Source organism: Sorex fumeus, unplaced genomic scaffold (genome assembly GCF_029834395.1).
Source record: "Sorex fumeus unplaced genomic scaffold, SorFum_2.1 ptg000037l, whole genome shotgun sequence".
NCBI classification, from domain to species: Eukaryota; Metazoa; Chordata; class Mammalia; order Eulipotyphla; family Soricidae; genus Sorex; species Sorex fumeus.
In genome coordinates this window covers 65414472-65433397 of record NW_026606094.1, presented here as the reverse complement: position 1 = coordinate 65433397, position 18926 = coordinate 65414472, and the positions used below count along the sequence as shown (strand labels likewise).

Genomic DNA, 18926 nt, shown 5'->3' with positions numbered 1-18926 from the left:
CAGTCTTGCCTATTGAACTGATCTTAACGTATTCCGGACTGCTTAAATGAGATTCTAACTAAAGCTATGAGGCAGGTTATTATTTTTTATTTCTTTTCAGGGTCTTCTCTCCACCACCAAGGTATTTGTGCCCCTTAGCTTTCAATAACAGACAAAACCTTTGGTCAGGATAAATGTGGGTGTTTTATTTTTAAAATAATTATATCGGGCAAAACTCTTCCTAGGTCTCTTAATCAGCACAAATAGGAAAAAGTATTTATTACTACCCCTAATGACTGTGATATGGTTTCCTTCACTCGGTAAAACATATCTCAGCCCTGCCACATCTCAGCTGTGTATCTGTCCCTGACTTCAATTTCCTCAGCTGTAAAATGGGAACCTAATGATAATCTTTCTAGCCCTGAAATTAATGAAATTGATTTATGAAACAAATTCAACAGAAAGGTCGATAAAATGTACAATTTCCTAATGAACATTCCCACCAAATCTTTATCTTATTTGTGCAAGTATCTAAGAATTTGGGATATTTTCCCTTTTGTGTAGCTCAGTATTAGGCTCTAACAACATTGTTTTTTCATTAAAAAACATTTAAGACTTCACATTTACAAAGATGAAAGTCACAACTTTAAAAGTTACATTTTAGAGAAATCGCAACTTAGTATTTACTATAGTGACTAGATATCTTCCGGTTGGCACATCCTTTTCCTGTTACAAGTGCTTTAAACACTTAAACTTCCCTTTAGAGCAGAATTTGCTTTACAGTCTCCTCTGGGTTTGGAAAACAATTTGACTTCATATTTATTGGTACAGCCACAGCAGACTTCAGAATCCAGTCAATAAAACCAAATTACATTGCATAATCATTTTGAAGCCACCATTCTGACAATGTGCCATAAATTGCACTACTTCCAAATAAATTTGTTATATTATCCAACCTCCAAGAAGTTGCCCTATGTAGAATCAAATCCTTAAATTATCTATTAGAGCATTTTTTAAAACAATCAGCAAGACCTCTTTTAGGTGCTTATAAATACAAATGTATTTATTGCCTTTAAATATATACATATGTATATATTTTATTGAATTACTGTCAGTTACAAGGTTACAAAGATATTTGTGATTGAGTTTCAGGCTACAATTTTCCAACACGAATCCCTTCATCATTGTCCATTAACCTCTACCATGACTGACTATCAGAGTAATTATTATCAGAGTAATTTTCAAGTTTTTATTTTAAAAATTTAGAAGGATAAAAATTTAGAAGGAAAAGGACCACTTTTTAAGCCACAGAAACCAGATTTTTAAAAAGTAAACTTGTCTTCAACTTAACTTTCATGTTTTTTAACTTAATACAAAGAAACATGAAAGTCTTTAAAAAACCAAGTTTATATCACATGTAAAAGTTATATTAAGTGGAACAGCAAGCTTAACAGAATTAAAGAGATTCTCCCCAGGATAATTAGTAAAACAACATGCTAACAACACATTCAATGCTCATAGTTTTAGTATTATAAACAATAACACTATAAGGTTCATCACTGGATTTGAATGTTGAAAATATTAAATTCTAGCTTGAGTCCCATAAACACCCTAAATTTGATTTTTTTTCTTATACATCTTTTCTTCACTGGTTGTAATACTTTTATTTCCATTTAACTGCCATATCTAAGAATAATTCAGCTTATTAGGATAACATTGGCATAGATAAGGAAAGAAAATAGATGCATCCCTTAATGTGTAACAAAACCAAAAAATTTATAAAGCAATGATCACTGTACATTTTTTAAAAAGGTGAATGTGTTAAAAATATTTGGTTATCTTCATGTAAATATATAACTTCCCCTACTTCTTTGTAATAAAACAATTTAGAGATATTTATTAATCAAGGAAAGAGAACTTTATGGGTGGTCAGCTCTGAAGCAACATTAGAGTTTAATCTCCTCCTATTCCTTAATAAAACAAAGACACTAGAAAATAACAGAACACAGAGGACACACAGATTTCACTTAAAATCTGTGTTTCCACTTCCTATCTGTTTCAAAAATATTCTTCTCACAATAGCAGCAGACATGTATTTTTGATTTTTTTTAAAATAGAGGCATTTTCTCAAATAATATTATTTAATTAAAGGCAAAGTTAAAAACAAATAAAATAAAGCATCCAGATACTTATCTGTACAAATAAAAGTGATAGAACAATCAAACAAAAAGAATTTGTGATAAGAACTTCAGATTTCACAAATTTATAAGCTTACCATTTCAAAATGTGATCATAAAACTTCTATAATTGTTTAAACAAAAATTAATTCTTTCAAAATTACAATTTATTTTAAAATAATGTGATTGAATAGTTTATATCTGTGTATAAGTTTTTTAAAAGTAAAAAATAACAACAGAAGATTTATGATGAAAAACAGTTAAATTACTTAAATTCTAATGTTGGTAAACATCTTAATTCCTTAATGTGATTGCTATTTTCTCCCCCAATATTAAAGATATATTGAAGTAATCTTGTTAGAAAAATAAACTAAAATAATGCTTAGCTGGCTTGTTTAAACTTGCAAACTCTGATTGTGAACACAAGTTCTATCTTGCTTTCCTCCTTTACAGATTTCTACAAAAGGATTCTCAGCGAGAATATAGGCATATATTCCTATGATCAATTATACACAGTGATTATATTCCATACCCCACAAAACCATCCTCAACTGAAAGATTTGAAGTTGTTAAATAGTACTTTTAGCTCTATATCACCTGTTTCACTAGACAAAAACATACTCAACTCTTGTGTTGTTTATTAATATTAAGAGAATTCAATTAAATTTGTTTCTAAGTCACAATATTGACTCTAAACTAAATTAAAAAATTAAATATATTTCTGTAGTTGCCAGAGACAAGTATTTGTGTACTACATAAAATTGTTAGGGTTTTTTGGTTAATTTTATTTGGTTAATATCTTTTTATAGATGATGATTGGTTTAAATTAAAACCAAAAATACCATTTGAATCTTGGTAGCAAGGAAATATAAGCAAGTTAATGCAGCAGGTAAGGCGCTCCTCTTGCACATGACCAATCTGGGTTCGATCCCAGGTACTGAATATGGTCGGTCTCCTGGCATCCTCAAGAGTGCTACCTGAACACAGAGCCAGGAGTAAGCCCTGAGCACAAGGCAGGTGTGGCCCCCAAAACCAAAAAGAAATGTAAGAGGAAAGTGAGCATAAGAGATGTGTTAATAGAAACAAGGAGCCAATTTTTAAGCATTATTTAACAAACGAAAACAAAATATAATGATCTCATTCTGTGTTTAATTGCTTCAGAACAAAATGTTAACACCCTAATAGGAACCATACCTGATTCTAATGTAACAAAGAAATCTTTTTTTCCAGGCTTTTTTTGACTTTTCTTGATGTTCTTTTTATAAATTAGATTTTTCAGTAGCTGGATTAGAATTAGAAAAAGGGATTCTAAGACTTCTGTAAGCTTAATGGAAAACATTTAATAATAATGTATCTTCTATTTGTATCAAATTGTACACATTTGAAAAAAGTTTTTATATTAATATTTTACCAAGTGAAATGTTATTCCTTTAAAATTATGCTCCAAGTCTTGGACAGTGCAAGGCAAAACATATTTTAGAATGCAAATGAAACATGAAAAGTTTACCTACAAAGAAAAATATAACTGAAAGTAGAAATATTTCTTTACTGATTGGCACATTATAATTCCCCTAAATAAGGAAAAATGATCAAAACAGGCTTAATGATTAACATTATTTTAAGCCTCTACATTATCTTAAGCCTCATTTCAAAATGTCTCTTTGAAGGCACTGGCAATTTAAAAATAACTGGTAAGTTTAATTTGAGAAAAGCAACAAAAATATACAGCCAATTTTTATATTTTTAAGCATTTCACTATAAAAAAAAGTATGTTACACAGGAATTTTAAGACAAATTTTTACAGTATCAAGTTGAAGAAAGATTTCACATTAAATTTTGGATTCTTGTCTGTTACAACTCAAATTTTTATGAACTTTAGTTGAAATAATAATTGAAAAAACCCTCACCTTATCTGCTTCTTTACTCTTCAAAGCTGGGATCACCAAGCAGGAGAAAATCTCAGGACCAAAATGTAAACTGAACTCAAGAAGGAATGAATTTTAATGAGCCATAGTGGAAATGGTAATGATCTACCATTATTCTTGCAAGTAAGGAATTGATAAAATACTGTTTTATTATATCTGCAAGCTCATTTTTTTGTCTTTTTAAAAAAATTTCTTCTCATTTATAGGCAGCAGGAGTTAAAATTTCAGGATACAGCTTATTCCAAAAATTACTTCAAAGGAGTTATTGGTTTATTTGGGAACATGTCATTAAATTTGTTGTTTTATTAAGAAGACTCTAATTCCTAAATTTTATCTTGGTATGGGACTGTGGATAATAAACTGTTAGAAAACAGTACATAGGAAAATAGTAAGAATATGTTAGAAAATACAAATACTAGCTATCACCTCAGCATTTGCTTTGTTATTTGATTATTTTAATGAGAGAAGGTTCTTATTGTTCTTTCCAGAGGGATTTCATGCTTGGATTACTGTCCCCCTTTACTCCTTCAGTTAATACCTTTTCTCTCTCACACCTTCCCTCAACCCTGAGTAAGGAAACCCTACAAGATAAATGAGTTGTAAGAGAAATAATTTTGAATCTCCAACTCTTCTCAGCCTTTCCAGACCCTTCCCCCCACAAATGCCTATCTTCTTTGTTTTCTGTGGCTGGTCTGCAAATACTTATGGACACACCAATTACCAAAGAGTCTTTTCACTAAAGATCTCATCTGCCCTTCTTTTAGAAGAATAGTAATAATAAATAAATATTTTAAAGTTTCAAATAAAGCAGGAGATAATGATAATAAATCTTTTCTATCCAGTACTTAAACAATTATATTTAAAGTTTAATAGAAAGCTGAACCCTTTAATTCTTTATTTAGTTAATTGAAATGAAATTTCTGCCAACCAGAGCAAAAAATTTAAAAATTAAAACATGATATAAATCTTTAATTTGAGAGAACCATTGAAACTACACAAGGTTTTAGTGTTTTGGCTTCTTTAGTCAATTCTGGAACTTTATTTTTACAATTTTCTCTAGTCTAAGATTTTAAAATTATTTTTCTATTTTTAAAATATAAAACTAATTAAACTGTAGAAAGTTTAACTCCCAACCTAGAATAATTCCACAAATAATGTTTCCACATTTAAAATTTCTTAGGTGTTAAAGGATTATCTAAATTAACTCAGTAATCTTAAATATTTACTATAAATTTATTTACTATTAAAAAACTACAGAATTTCATCTTATTCAATTCAGATCATTTATAAGTTACTTTGATGGTTCAGAAATTCTCTATGAAAACTTCAAAAAATTACAAATTAGTGATAAGTAGTTAAATTATATAATATGCAAAAAAATGTTTATTTTACAATAGATTTCCTTACAAATCAAGTTAGTTTTTAAAATTTTGTTATCAAGATCTGCTCAAATAACTAAGTATTTTGGTAGAGGGAAATTATTTGTTTCTTCAATTGCTTTACTCTTAGAGACTAAAACTAAAAATAGTGCAGATCTAAATAAAAACAAAATTTCCAAAGAAAGTTTAGTAGCTGGTGTTTAGTCACTAGTAGACAATAGTTAATATATATAAAAAACTGAACTCACTGATATAAACAATTTCTCTAAAGTTTTAAATATTTACTGGGAAATTGTTGTTTATATTGGTTTTTAACCAAATCAGGTATTTAATTGCCTTGCATAATGAACAATTAAATAATCTGTGAACAGATTGTTGTTACACTTCTAACTAGTACATTTTCGTTTTTTTTAGATTATTAAATAACTGAAAAGTCTATTACGAAATTAGATACACCAAATATATACTTCCCTCTTCCCTATCATGACCAGACTTCTGGTCTTTATTTTTGTGAAGACTAACAGTATTTTATTTAAGTATAAATGCATCAAAGACACCACCACCTAGAACTCACTATTGCAGCTGTTAGCTTTTTCAGTTAATCAAATTAAATGATTATTTCGTTTATTTTGTGCCTTTGCAATACAATTTCGTGTTTATTATTTTTTCTCACCGGGTCCACCAATCATCAGTAAAATTAGAACATTTCAGCTACGGAAATCGCTAATCCTTCAAGGTCGGTCTCAGCTTTGGTCTTAGGGCAAGCTTCAACGAAAACGTGGTCTCGGCATAGTTGATTTTATCCGGAATTTTTCGTTTGCTTTTCTTCTTTTTTTTTTGAAGGGATTGTTTGATTTTTGCTTAAGACAAACTCTGTGGACCACAAAAGGGGACTGGAAAGGGAGGGTGGGGGAGCATGAATGGATTTCTCCAGACGCCCAGGAAAAAGTTCAGGCAACTGGAAACATAGTTTGTTATCTTAAACTGAAAAAGACACACCGAGAGCTAAGAGGTTGGAAACGGACCGGGAACCCGCGCGACCCCAGGGCGCTGAGCTCGGCGCAGACCCACGACCTCCGGGCGCGGGCGGCTGGGGGCTGGGAGGGGCCTCGGCGGACACCACGCGGCCGGCGGGGCGGGCCCCACGCGCGCCCGCATCACACCTCGCTTCTCCTCTTTGGGGGCTAGGGGCAGCAAAATTAAAAAGGGGCCGCAGAGTGGGAGTGTGTGAGTAAGTGTTGGGGTGGGGGGAGCCTCATTTTACCCCTCAGCAGCACAAGCACCGAGGGAGCAAAGGGTTATTTTCGCGCCACAAAAGATGGAAATGCAGGGGAGGCTCGGGGGCCAATGAGTGGAAACCAGCAAACGGCTCTGGCGGAGGCAGCCGGCGCTGATAGGCTGCCCCGGTCCGCCAATCCGATGAGCCGCAGCCCCCCCGCCCCCTCCCCTGCCAGGGGCGGCGTCTCCCCTTACGCTGGTTGCTCAACTCGGTCTCGTCGAGTCGGCCCCGTGGAGCGCGGGAGCCCCGCCCTGGGGCCGCGTTTGCGCGCCCGTCGCGCCGCTCGGCCCCGCCCGGGGCAGACGCGCGGGGTTCGGCTGCGGCCCCCCGGCATTCCCCCCCACCCATACCGTGGGGACTCGCTCGCTGGACGCCCTCGCGCCCGCGGAACATCCCGGAGGTGCGGCAGGGTAGGGGTACACGCGCTCTTGCGGGCCAGGACGGTCTCAGGTGGGGAGTTGCAGCGGGCGGCCGCCCCCAGACCCCCCACGTCTAAGTCGGGCACCGGCCTTCGCGCGCGACTGGGCCGGCATCCTCCAGGAGACGCCTGTCCCGTGGCGGGGCGTGGATGGGCCAGTGCGGGTCGAGCAGGCGGCCGCAGATGGATCTTCCTCCGCGTGGGGCTTCAAGCCTTCTCCTGGCAGAAGCACCGGAGGGGAGGAAACAACTCCATCTTCTCGTCTCCGGGGGCACCATTTTTAAAAAAATAAATAAAATTTAAATAAAATAGAAGGCGGCTGATCCGGAGAAAGAGCAGAGCCCGGTTTTACCACTTATCATGCCTCTAGTTGAAACAGATCAGAGTCCAGGAAAGCTGTACGTAGGAAGGAGCAAGAACGTGTTTAAGAAAAAAGAGAAAAAAAAAAACCCCAACAAACCCCTAGGAGGCCCAGCGACGCGGCGAGGAGCTTGCCCAACGGATCCAAGGGCTTCTGAGTCGGGCTAGTGGAGGGGAGGGCGAGGGGGGGGGTCTTAAGATACCACAAAATGCCCTATCCCAGTCGCTTTCCCTGTCCAGCCTTCACTCTTAGCCTGTGGCTACAGCATGTGTACTCCAGCTTTTAACATTTTCTGCTTTAATATTACACTGATCCCTAAGAAACTTTAAAAAATCACCCACAGGTTAGCAGATAAGGAGGAGGCGCAGCTGTCTGCAAGAGTAAACAGGCTACAGTTGGAAGGAAGCAGCATCAGCATAGATGACGGATGAGTAGGAGTTCTTTCTTCTTGGAGTTCACATTAACTTAAGGCAGAACTTCTTCGGGAAGAAATTGGTGTAGCCTGAGTACATGATTCCTTGTGTAAAACCCATTGAAAAAATTGAAGTTAGGTCTTATATTCATTCTTGGAAATACACTAGAGATAATCATGCACTTGAAATGTCAGTACAAACAACTACCCAAGCTCTCTTTACTCAGCTATTGTGTATATACTTACTCAAATGCTTGGAAGGTTGGAAGTCGACTGTATCCACCTCCCTTTTTGATGTCTGAGCTTATGTAACTGGTGTATGTTTTTAAGGTCCTAGATGGAGTATCCATTTTGTTACAAAAATACACAGATTAAGTTCACAAGAGTCCTAGAACATATTTCATCAAAACAGCACAACTTGTTTTAAATTCCAGCTGTTAGATTTGTTTGATAGTGACAGACAAGCATGGGCTAGTATTTATAGAAAATAAACACGTTATTCCATGCTTTAGAAGTAGTTATTTCCTTAGGTGTCAGTATTAATAAGAGTAAAACAGTCAACAATCCAAAAGGCACCATACAATGAACCTGGTAAGCAAGCTGAACACAGATAATTTGTTGTAGAAAAAGTTCAATGATTGTCAACAGATGACATGTAAAACTCAAGTGGTACATGGAAAAACAACTATCAACAAATAAAAAGCACATTTCTCCAAATAGCTGTTGAGTTCATGCAACAGGTAACATAGAATATTCATAATTGATATTTATATTTTGCATATCACATAAAGGAATTCATATTTTTAGAAGTAATGGTCTTTCAAAAAAAAAGGGAAAATAAGTAGTCTTTAAAGAAAAGTTAAGCTTAACCCATCAACTTAAAATTTAACCACCAAAATGTTCTATTAAGGTAGAGTTCATAATACAGTTCTAAACACTATTACACAAGGACAGTTTGTTCCCTCCAACTTAGAAAGTAGTAACATTTCACTCAATTAAATGTGAATGAAAATACTGTGTGTATATTTAAAAAGCTGGGCTTGCTTGGTAGGAAGGAAAAACCTGTTAGAAAAACCAGTTGCATGTAAAATGGATGATCTGACATTTTCCGGTTCCTTAACATAACATTTGTAAGTTCCTTTTAAAAGAAAAAAAGTAAGTACCCTGCATCATGCAATAATTCCCACGTATTTGAAAAGTAATCTGCTCCTCATCTTTTAATTGGGAAGCACTTTCAAATGCCATATATGGGTATGACAAAGGAAAATGTAATGTAACATAATTACGGAGCTATGTCGTAACTTCAGAAGGTTCAGTGTCAATCCTAACATTTTCTCTTACACAATATATATATATATATTTTTTTTTAACTGGCAAGCGTACTCAGGTATAAAAGACTTGTTTCTATTTCCATCCTGGGTAAGACGCTCCTCCAGCAATTAGCATTTTATTTAGCTTGTTAACAGAGAATACCTGTTAAAAAGATACCCCAAGAACCCAAATGAACAGGACACCTCTGAGCGAAGCCCGCACAACCTTTCAGCGACCCCGGGCCCTTTCCAGCAGCACCCAAGTCCGGCGCTCATTTCCGTCTTCCTCGGCTCCGGGCCACTGTCGTCGGCGGGGCCGGCTGGCCCGGGCCCCGAGCCTCCCCCCTCGACGCGCACCATTGTGCGATCGCACACGGGGGAAATTATGAATGGTTCTGCGGGCCGAATGCGGGCAGAACGCCGGTGGGAGAGACCCTCACCATTTCTCCAGCGCCAATACTACCTAGGGCCGAGGCAGCGCGGTCTTCCTGTTTTTCGAGTCCCAAGTTTTCCGAGTAAAAGGATTTCAATAAAAGTACCAGCCTACCCCTCTCTCCTCCGCCTTTGGAAACTACAGGAAGAAATCGCTTCCTTTTGCATAAGACTTTTCCCACTCTCGCTCGGCTCCCGAGGCCTCTGGGCTGGGGCGCGGGGGGCGGGAGGACCGTCCCCGAAGCACCCTGCACGCCTCCCCCCCGCCCCAGCCCCAGCCCCCAGCCCGCCGCCGCCGCGCGCCCCTCCCCCCACGGCGGCCGAGCCCGCCCCCGGCCTCATTTATCCCGGAGCCTTTTCTGAATCGCGCAACCAATGGCAAACGCGAAGCCCCGAGCCACCGCCGGCGCAGGCGGAGGAGGTGTCGCCCAGACACCCGCCCAGGACGCCGCCGCGGGCTCCCATCCCCCACCCGCCCGCCCGCTCGGCCCGGGTGGGGTGCGGGGGGTGGGCGCCCACTTCCCCGGGGCCCGGGCCCGGGATGGGTGCAGGGGTGGGGCGCGCCTGCCCGCCTCCGCCCCAGCGTGCCTCCCCCACCCCCGAGCCCCGCGCGTTTCCGCCCCTGCCAGCCCCGCCAGCGTGCTCGTGGCTTCGCCGAGGTTGCAGTTCTCCTGTCACTGAAAGCCACCAAGGCGCGTTCGCCAAGGGTGACTCTTTGATCTGCTTCCATTACCTGCATGTTTTTCTTTCTTTTTTTTAAAAAAAAACAAAACAAAATCGAATATTTACAACTCCGGTGCACGGGAGCTCCAGGAACTGCCTAGTTAGCACCCTCCACCCCTTCCTCATTTAAAAAAAAAAAGAAAAGAAATCAATATGCCTCCCCTCCCCCTCAGGACCCGCCCCGACCAGATAACCCTTTCCAAACTCCAGGGGTGACGAGCGGCGCCCCGAGCCGCGCTCCCCGGCGCGTCCGGGCCGCGGCTTTCGGCGCCGGCCACCCCGCCCCCCCGCCCCCTCCTCCGCCCGGGGTCCCTTGTCAATCTCCTTTCCCCTCCCCCTCCTCGGGCTCCCCTCCCACCCCCCGCCCCCAAACCCACTCTAATTGAGGCGCTGGGATTCCTCACGTGAGACGTTGATTTGTAGTTTGAACACGTGGCTCATTCAAAAAGCCGGACACTCGGAGCGGATTTTTTCCGCCTCCTTGCGCCTCCCTCCCCGCACCCCGGTTCCCCCCACCCCCACCCCCGCGCTTCTAGCCAGTTACTCTTCAGGGTTTTTTTTTCTTTTTAATTATTTATTTATTTATTATTATTTTTTTTAATTTTTCCGGGGGAGGCGGCGCCTTGCCCTCGCCCTGGGTGATATTTTCCCTGTCGGCCGGCCGAGGCAGCGGGGCTGGGGAGGAAGAGACAAAAAAAGTCTCCCCCCTCGCCGCCGCCCCCCGCTCCTCCTCCGCCTCCTTTTTCTCTCAGAGCCCGCCTCCCGCTCGGAGTTGGGAAGACTCGCGGATGCGTTTGGGGTGTAGGACGCCTTTTGCTTTCTCTCTCTCTTCTCTCGTTTTTTTTAATAGCTAGGGGAAGGGAAAAAAAAAAACCAACAACGAAAAAAAAAAAAAAGACCCGGAACCTTCGGCTCTCGCGTCTCTGGCGTCTCGTCCGCGTCGCTCGCCCCGGGTTCTGACCGCGCGCGTGTGTTTTCACGGCGAGAAGACGAGGGCAACAAAAACCCCACCGGATCCAGCCACCTCCCCGTGGGTGCTTTTAATTTTTCTTTGGCTTTCCTCCCCGTGTGGGATTACTATTATTATTTTTTTGGTTTGTTTTGTTTTTAAAACCACCACTCTGAACAATGAACAAACTGTATCTCGGGAACCTCAGCGAGAACGCCGTGCCCTCGGACCTCGAAAGTATCTTCAAGGACGCCAAGATCCCGGTGGCGGGCCCCTTCCTGGTGAAGACGGGCTACGCCTTCGTGGACTGTCCGGACGAGAACTGGGCCCTCAAGGCCATCGAGGCGCTTTCAGGTGGGCCCGGCCCGGCCCCGCGGCCGCCTGGGCCTGCGGGCTCCGGGGGCCGCGCCAGGCCTGGCGGCCGGACTCGGGGGGCGGGAGGGGGGGTCCCTGCTGGGGGCGCGGACGCAGCTCCCCTCCCCCCCGGAGCCAGGCGGCCGGAGGGCGGACGCGCTGTCAAGAGAACTCGGGCGCGGGCCCCCGGCGGCGCGGCGCGGCGGGGCTGGGGGTGCCGCGCCCGCCACCCTCCCCGGAACGCTCGGCGGGACCCAGGCGTGTGCTGCTGCGGGTCGGGGCGTGCGGGCCGCGGGGCCGCGCCCTCCCTCTCTCTGTCTCTCTCTCTCTCCCGCTCTCTCTCTCGCCTGCTTCTCGGCCCCCGCGGCCCCCCGATCCCGGCGGTGGGAGCGCGCTGTGGCCCCCCAGCCCGCCGCCCAGCCCCGGCCGCCCAGCGCGGCTCTCCGCCCTGCGGGGGGCGAGCGCGTGCAAGACCCGGAGCAGGCCCGCGCCCCAGCTCCCAGCCCGACCGGCCGGAGGGGCAGGTGGGGCAGCCTGGGGGGGCGCTGGGGTGGGGTGCGACCCTGGACTCGGCCGGGGAGCCCCGGGCCCCGCGCCTTCTCTCGGAGCGTCGCCCTGGGGGTCCTTGCCGCCTGCCCACCTCTTTCCCCCCCAACTCTCGCGCTCCTCGCCCTGCGGGACGCGCTCCCGGGCGCCCCCTCTAGAAATTCGCCGTGGACGCGCCCTCGCGGAATCGGCCCCCCCCCCCCCCCCGGGTGGCAGGCCTGTCCTGCGGGCGTGGTGGGGGTGGGTGACCCTCGGGAATGAGCACGAGGGGAGGGTTAAAGAGCATGCGACCCCACCCATCTGGGAGACGCCGCACCACCTCCCCCTTTCCACACTCGCACGGGGGGAGGGGGGTCACCCCTTGCTTGGAGCCGCGTCGGGGTGCCATTGAGTCGCGCCCAGCCGGCCGTTGCGGGTCCTCTGGGCCAGAAAAGCGGGCGAGCCCTGACCGCCGTCTTCCGCCTGTGGCCCCGCAGGTAAAGTGGAGCTGCACGGGAAACCCATAGAAGTGGAGCACTCGGTTCCGAAAAGGCAGAGGTGAGTTAAGTCTGTTTCTGATCGCTCCTGTTCACGACTCCTCGCGGGTCCGGGGCTGGGTCCCGGGCTCGACGCTGCTGAAAACGACTTTTCCTCTTTTGCGGCCTTTGTCGTGCACCGAAGTTTGTGTGTGTGTGTGTGTAAGACACAGACTCTGGGTTATTGTTACTGGCATAAGAGTGGCCCAGAACAGGCTTTCACAGCTCAAGGCTGAGTAGATCAAGTTGTGGCAGCAGGAAATCAGTCTCAAAGGGCAGTTCTGGGGAACTGAGGCCGACCCTCCCCCCAGCGCCGAGTATCGGCGAAAGCAGCTGCAGACACGCGTGGGTGTGGCCCGCCTTTCCTCCTCGGCCCGCCGTGGGTGGTGGCGACAAGTCTGAGAGGTCTGGGAGGCCATCCCCGCATCTGCGAGGGGAGGAATTAGTTTGGAGCACGTTGGCTCGCTGGCCAGGGGTGGGACTCCGGGAGCGCGCCTGTGCTTCTGCCCGCAGCAGGCTCAGACCCTCCCGAGTTCAGGGGTTTGGTAAATCCCCTTTGTCTCCCTCCCACTCCTGAGTATCGATATGTATTGGTCTGCACGGAACCCACGGGGGGATAAAGACCAACAATTGTGCTGCTTGACTGAGGGCTTTTGCCGGCCGTTTTGTGTGGTGTGTCACTTTCCTGTTTTCACAAACCCTGGAGTATTTTGGAGAAATGACTCCGTGCTCCAGAGCAGACCAGATCCTGCCTTTGGAACTCTGAACTGGACATCCAGGCGCTGCTCCCTCTTGTTTGGGACCAGGGCTGGCCTTTCTGCGCTTTTTTGCGTTTTGCAAGCCTGAGCTAAGGTTTCTGTCTTTCTCTTCCCATCCCCCCTACTCCCGCCTTGGGCTGAGCAATAAGCTGGAAGTTAATTTAAACCAGGACCTTGTGTCCGAGCGCGCAGGTAGGACTGAGAAGGGAATGTGCGGGAGGTAGGAGCGGGTTGCTTTGCATTTGCTCCTCGGTGCTGTGCAGATAGTGAACTGAGCTCTCTCCAGGTAAAGCTTCTGTCACAAATGTGGTTTTGGTACAAACAGGTTTTAATTTTTGTGAATTTGCCTTATCCATATACTTAAGTTGAAAAGGTCATTTATGTGACCTGAACTCCAGCTGGAGATTTTGGTAGTGTTGGAGATATTTCATCTATTAAATTGGGGGCAGGGGTTTGGGACCACACCTTGTGTTGGGCACAATGTGTATGTGTGTGGTATTCTTGCTCTGTGCATGGGGGATCATACACTGTGCTGGGCTTGGCAAGATGCAAGGCAAGTACCTTAACATCTGAACAATTTCTCTGACCCTAAATTAAAACAATTTTTTTTTGGAGGTTGGGGCCACACCTGGTAGTTCTTGGGGACAGTGGCTCTGCCCAGACCTCCTGGTGGTGCTCAGGGAGGGATGGAACATGGACTTCCCAAATGAAAAACCCACTCAACTATCTACCCAGCCCTAGAAAATATATTTTAGAAAGATCATAAAAAATTTTTACTGAAAAGTAGTTAATTTGAACTGATCTGAAATGGAAGCATTGAATGTCTCTCCTCCCTTCATCCACAACAATGAAAAATTTTAATTAAAAAATTGAATATTTATAGTCAGAATTTACCTAGGGGAAAGTTGAACTTGCAAATTCTAATGAGTCCATTTTGTCTTATTTTTCTTAAATATTAAATACGAAGTTAACACTGCTGCGTTGAAGGACTAGTATTTTTATTTTGGAGAGTTTCTAAACTTAAAAGTGTCTTCCATTTTCAGATAAAATTCATTGAGCTCCCAGTAAATGTTAGTTCCAATCTAATGTGAATTTCTCCACTGGTGTAGGGAATTAAAAACATTAAGACTGCCTTCCCTTTAGAGACTTTCACCAAGCCTAAGAGTTACTTGTTACTTTATAAGTAACTGATTGCCTTTTCAGGAAACCCTGTGTGTGAAATGTTACCAGTGGTAGAAGTATTTATCAGTAGAGACTGAATCAGCTGGTTATCAGTTTGGATTAAATTTATTTATTTATTTATTAACTTGACTATTCAGTAGACATGTCAGACAACTTTGTGTTGATTTGAGAATGATCTAGAAACAAATGAAGGGACTGGAGCCATAGCACAGCTGGTAGGGTGCTCACCTTGCTTTTGGCTGACTGGTTCTGTTCGATCCCCTACATTCCTTATTGGGGCCAGGAGAAACCCCTGAGCATCACTGGGTGTGACCCCTCAAACAAAAACAAACAAATCGAGTTTGCTTTCTTTGCCGAGGAAAATATTGGAAGTCTACCTTACAGTTTTATTTTAGCAGAATCTTGGTGCTGTGGTGTGTTTTCCCTTACCTGGATTTTTAAAAATAGATTTTGGGAGAGCTCAGAGAAGGCAAGCTGATATTTTATATGCCGGCACCTATGAGACAGTCTTAGAGGGATGGGTGACAGAGTTGAATGCAGTAGACCAGTCTGCACCAAGGGTGTGAGCTTTGTGCTGAGTAGTCATTATATTCCATACTATCATCATCATGTCGTGGGCATCTGAAGCTGGCACACCCACATGTGCAGTGGTGACCTTTCTACCTGAGGTGCAAGGCATGTTGGGAGCCCAGAGCTGAGGAAGGCTTAGAGCAGCCCTGTGAGATGGATGGATGGGCTTGTAGCAACTAAACCAAGGGTGCAGGTCCAGATGGTTGTGGGGGTATTTTGTGAGGCTGGCCCAGTGTTGACTGCTAGTGTAGTGAAAGGGCGGGAGCCCTTTCAGGAAGAGGCATTGTTGGGTTTAGTTCAGACTGAGTTTAGCTCCTGATTACAGAAGTCTCACGGGAATGTGGAAGGAATGTTGCTTTTCTGCATTCAGATACCCCTCAGTTGGGGGTTATAGCAGAACTTCACGGGGCTTGAGATCCCCTATATTAGGATTCAAGAGAAGATTTTGCTGGATATCTGTGCTAGTGTGACAATTACTGTTCCAAATATAACAAGTACAGCATATAGGGTTGGGGAGATAGCTGAAAAGGGTGGAGTGCATGCTTTGCATGCAGGAGCCCTGGGTTTGGTCCAGGCACCATATGGTCTCTTGAGCACTGCCAGGTGTTGCCCCAAAACAACAGTGACACCAACAAAAAGTACAGTATATAAAGATCTGGCTTAACTCTGAGCTATAATCTTAAAAAAATACAAGAACTGGGACTGGAGTGATAGTACAGCAGGTAGGGTGTTTACCTTGATGTGGCCAACCTGGGTTCGATCCCTGGAACCCCAGATGGTCCCCCAAGCACTGCCAGAAGTGTGATCCGTGAGCATTGCCTGGTGTGTGTGTTCCCCCAAACCTCCTACCAAGTACAAGAACAAAAAACTTTCCCAACTGGGGAAAAATGTGGGTGTGAAAATAATTGTGATTTTGGAAGATCACTTAAGTTTGATTGGAGTAGACACTGCCTTGGACCGTATATGTACCCCTATGTGATTATGTTATTAAAAAAAAAGTACTGATGTTCGTTTTTGTTATGTTGTGGGCCACTGGGCATGGGAGAGGGAACATGGAATGTTGCTGACATTGGGGAACTGAGAGGATGGTGGTTTTAGTTCATTTTCCATGACTTTTTTCAAATCATGAAAATGCATATTTTCAACTTTTATAACTTAAACTTCCTTATGGTTAATATTGATTAGGATTATAAGTAGCTAAACTATTTCTGTATAAAAGAGAAAACAGAAGGTATTTAAGTTGCTAGTAGTTTTCTAGGAAGGATTCATTAAATAGATTGCGATGCCTAACTCAAATGTCTGTTTTATTTTGACTTAAAATTAAGCTGGGGGTGTAGTTCAGCGGTAGAGCAATTTGTGTTGCATGTGTAAGGACTTGAGTTCTGTTTCTGATACCATTAAAAAACATACACATAAACAGCAGCAGTTAAAAACTCCAAACCCAAAAATTTCGGCTGAAAAGATCCCTCCACTGGCTGGAGTGCGTGCTTTGTGTGAAGGTTTGACACCAGGTCCATGAGTGTTGCCAGGAGCCATACCTAGTCACTGAACCCCATCCCCATATTAAATTTCTCGTTTAGAATCATGTTTAACATGTCAATTGGATAGTGAATTGATATCAAAGTTACAGTAGTTTAAATGTCTTGTAGAAACTGTTTAAATATTACTGCTTGCTTGATTTTGGGCCATACCCAGTTCTCAGGGTTTACTCCTGGCTCTGAGTGGAAGTAAAATAACTCCTGGTGGGGCTTTGGGGACCATAAGGGGTGCAAGGCAAGCGTCTCACTCACTACAGTCTCTTCAGAACTGAGTGCTGCATTTTAATTGCTGTCTAGAATTAGGATGTCTAGAATTAGGATAGTGTCTTGATCAGCAATGTGTTCAATACTCAGGACATGTGACCCTGACTTCTCAGGACAACACAAGCTGTTTTTTAATGTTGCATATATGAGCATAGGTATGCATAGCTATGCTGCTTCCTGTTAGTGTGGTATAGGTGAACCTGGTAACCTGGGGAGATTACTTCACTTGCAGAGACTTGAGGTTCTGCACATTTGGAGACTTTTGAGGCCGATAAGATGCAGTTATCTTTGGAGTGCTGAGTTTAAAGTCAGTCATGTGTAGCTCCTTAGGTGTTTGTAGTCAGAGATTTTTCTTGATTTCATATTTTTTTAATACAGTTTGAGAGATTTCAAAAGCCTTCTGTTGGCCTTACTAGAATTTAAAAAAAGCTTTTTAAAAAAATGAATGTTGAGAAATCATTAATGAGGAAGCTGTTCAAAAAATGCTTTTGGCCAGTGGGAGCTGAGAATTTTGGTTTTGTTTCTTCCTATTTGATTTGTATGGTCACATTTTCTGTTCATATCAAGTCCCCATGTAACAAGGGACATATTTTTCTGAGTTTTGTCATTCAGTTTGAGATGAGAGTTACCAGCTAAGATATTAAAATACCTCTTGGAATTCTAGAGGTTTGGAATTTTCCCTTTAAGGAACTTTCTATTTTTGCTTGTTTTCCTTTTGGGGGCCACACCTGACTGTGCTCAGGAATTAGTCCTGACTCTTTGCTCAGGGATTACTCCTGGTGGGCTTGGGGAACCATATTAAATGCCATGAACTGAACACAAGTCTCTCACCTACAAGGATACCCACTGTACTATTTCTCTGACCAGGAACTGATAATATTCTCCCCTTGCAGTATGAAAGCTTAGTTGCTTTTGCATATAAGCTTCATTTTGGCAGTCAGCAGGAGGCAGTCAGCTTTGCCATCTTTAAGTTCCTTTTATGAGCCACTCCACAGCGTTAAAATGTGGTAGGGTCTAGGTCTAGGACCTTGTTTTGCAGTGGATGTTCCCCTTCTTATCCTCAATTGCTGTCTAGCGGTTATCAAGAGGCAACTTTTCTAGCAGCAACTAATTTTTTCTTGTTGGTATTTGGGTTACATGTGGTGGTCCTCAGAGGCCCCTACTGGCTCTGTTCAGGAGTGACCCCCTGATATGCCCAGGGGACCTTTTGTAGTACTGGTGTTTGAACCAGGGTTGGTGGGATGCAAGGCAAGGGCCTTAAACCCTGTGCTTTCTCTCTGGCCTTAGTTACCCACTTGGTAGCTTGGTGACTGTTCAGTGTGAAGGAAGAGGGGTATGCTATTCTTAGTGGTTTTCTTTATCCACTGCTGTGTCTAATTCAAACTCCCAAAGTCCTAAGACAGGAGGTGGCAGTGTGGTAGCAGTGACCAGGAGCAGGATTGGCATTCTTAGTTAGATCTCTCCCTGGCAAATCTGATGTTTACAAATAGGCTTGGATTGCCAGGATTTTCTTGAAGGCTGATGGCGAGCTTAGTTTTGAGTTCACTATTAAAATTGAGGGTATAATTTTTTAAGCATAGTTTTGAGTGCACTATTAAAATTGAGGGTATAAAATTGCTTTTTGGCAGTGTTCAGTATTGGTAAAGAAACACAGCTCTATACAGTACATTAACTGTATTTTAGAAAATTATTCTGGGACCATTTAATTTAATTAGGAAATAGAAATTATTTTAGATGTACTTTTTGAGGAATCTAGTGAAATTAAAGTCTATAACATAGTGATATGTAAGTCCTTAGAATATCTGTTGTTTGGGATTTAGAGCGATGGTAAAACGGGGAGGGTGTTTGCTTTACA

The 18926-nt window shown here is 43.4% G+C and overlaps 1 protein-coding gene across 2 annotated transcripts in view; it reads left to right on the top strand.

Annotated features, from left to right (window-relative positions):
- Positions 1 to 11523: 11523 nt before the first annotated feature.
- IGF2BP3 (insulin like growth factor 2 mRNA binding protein 3) overlaps positions 11524 to 18926 on the top strand; it is a 157339-nt gene continuing 149936 nt past the window's right edge. For both annotated transcript variants that reach the window (XM_056118620.1, XM_056118619.1), the window contains exons 1-2: positions 11524 to 11698; positions 12721 to 12781. In XM_056118620.1, the coding sequence (XP_055974595.1) occupies positions 11524 to 11698; positions 12721 to 12781 (236 nt within the window). The remainder of the gene's footprint in view (positions 11699 to 12720; positions 12782 to 18926) is intronic.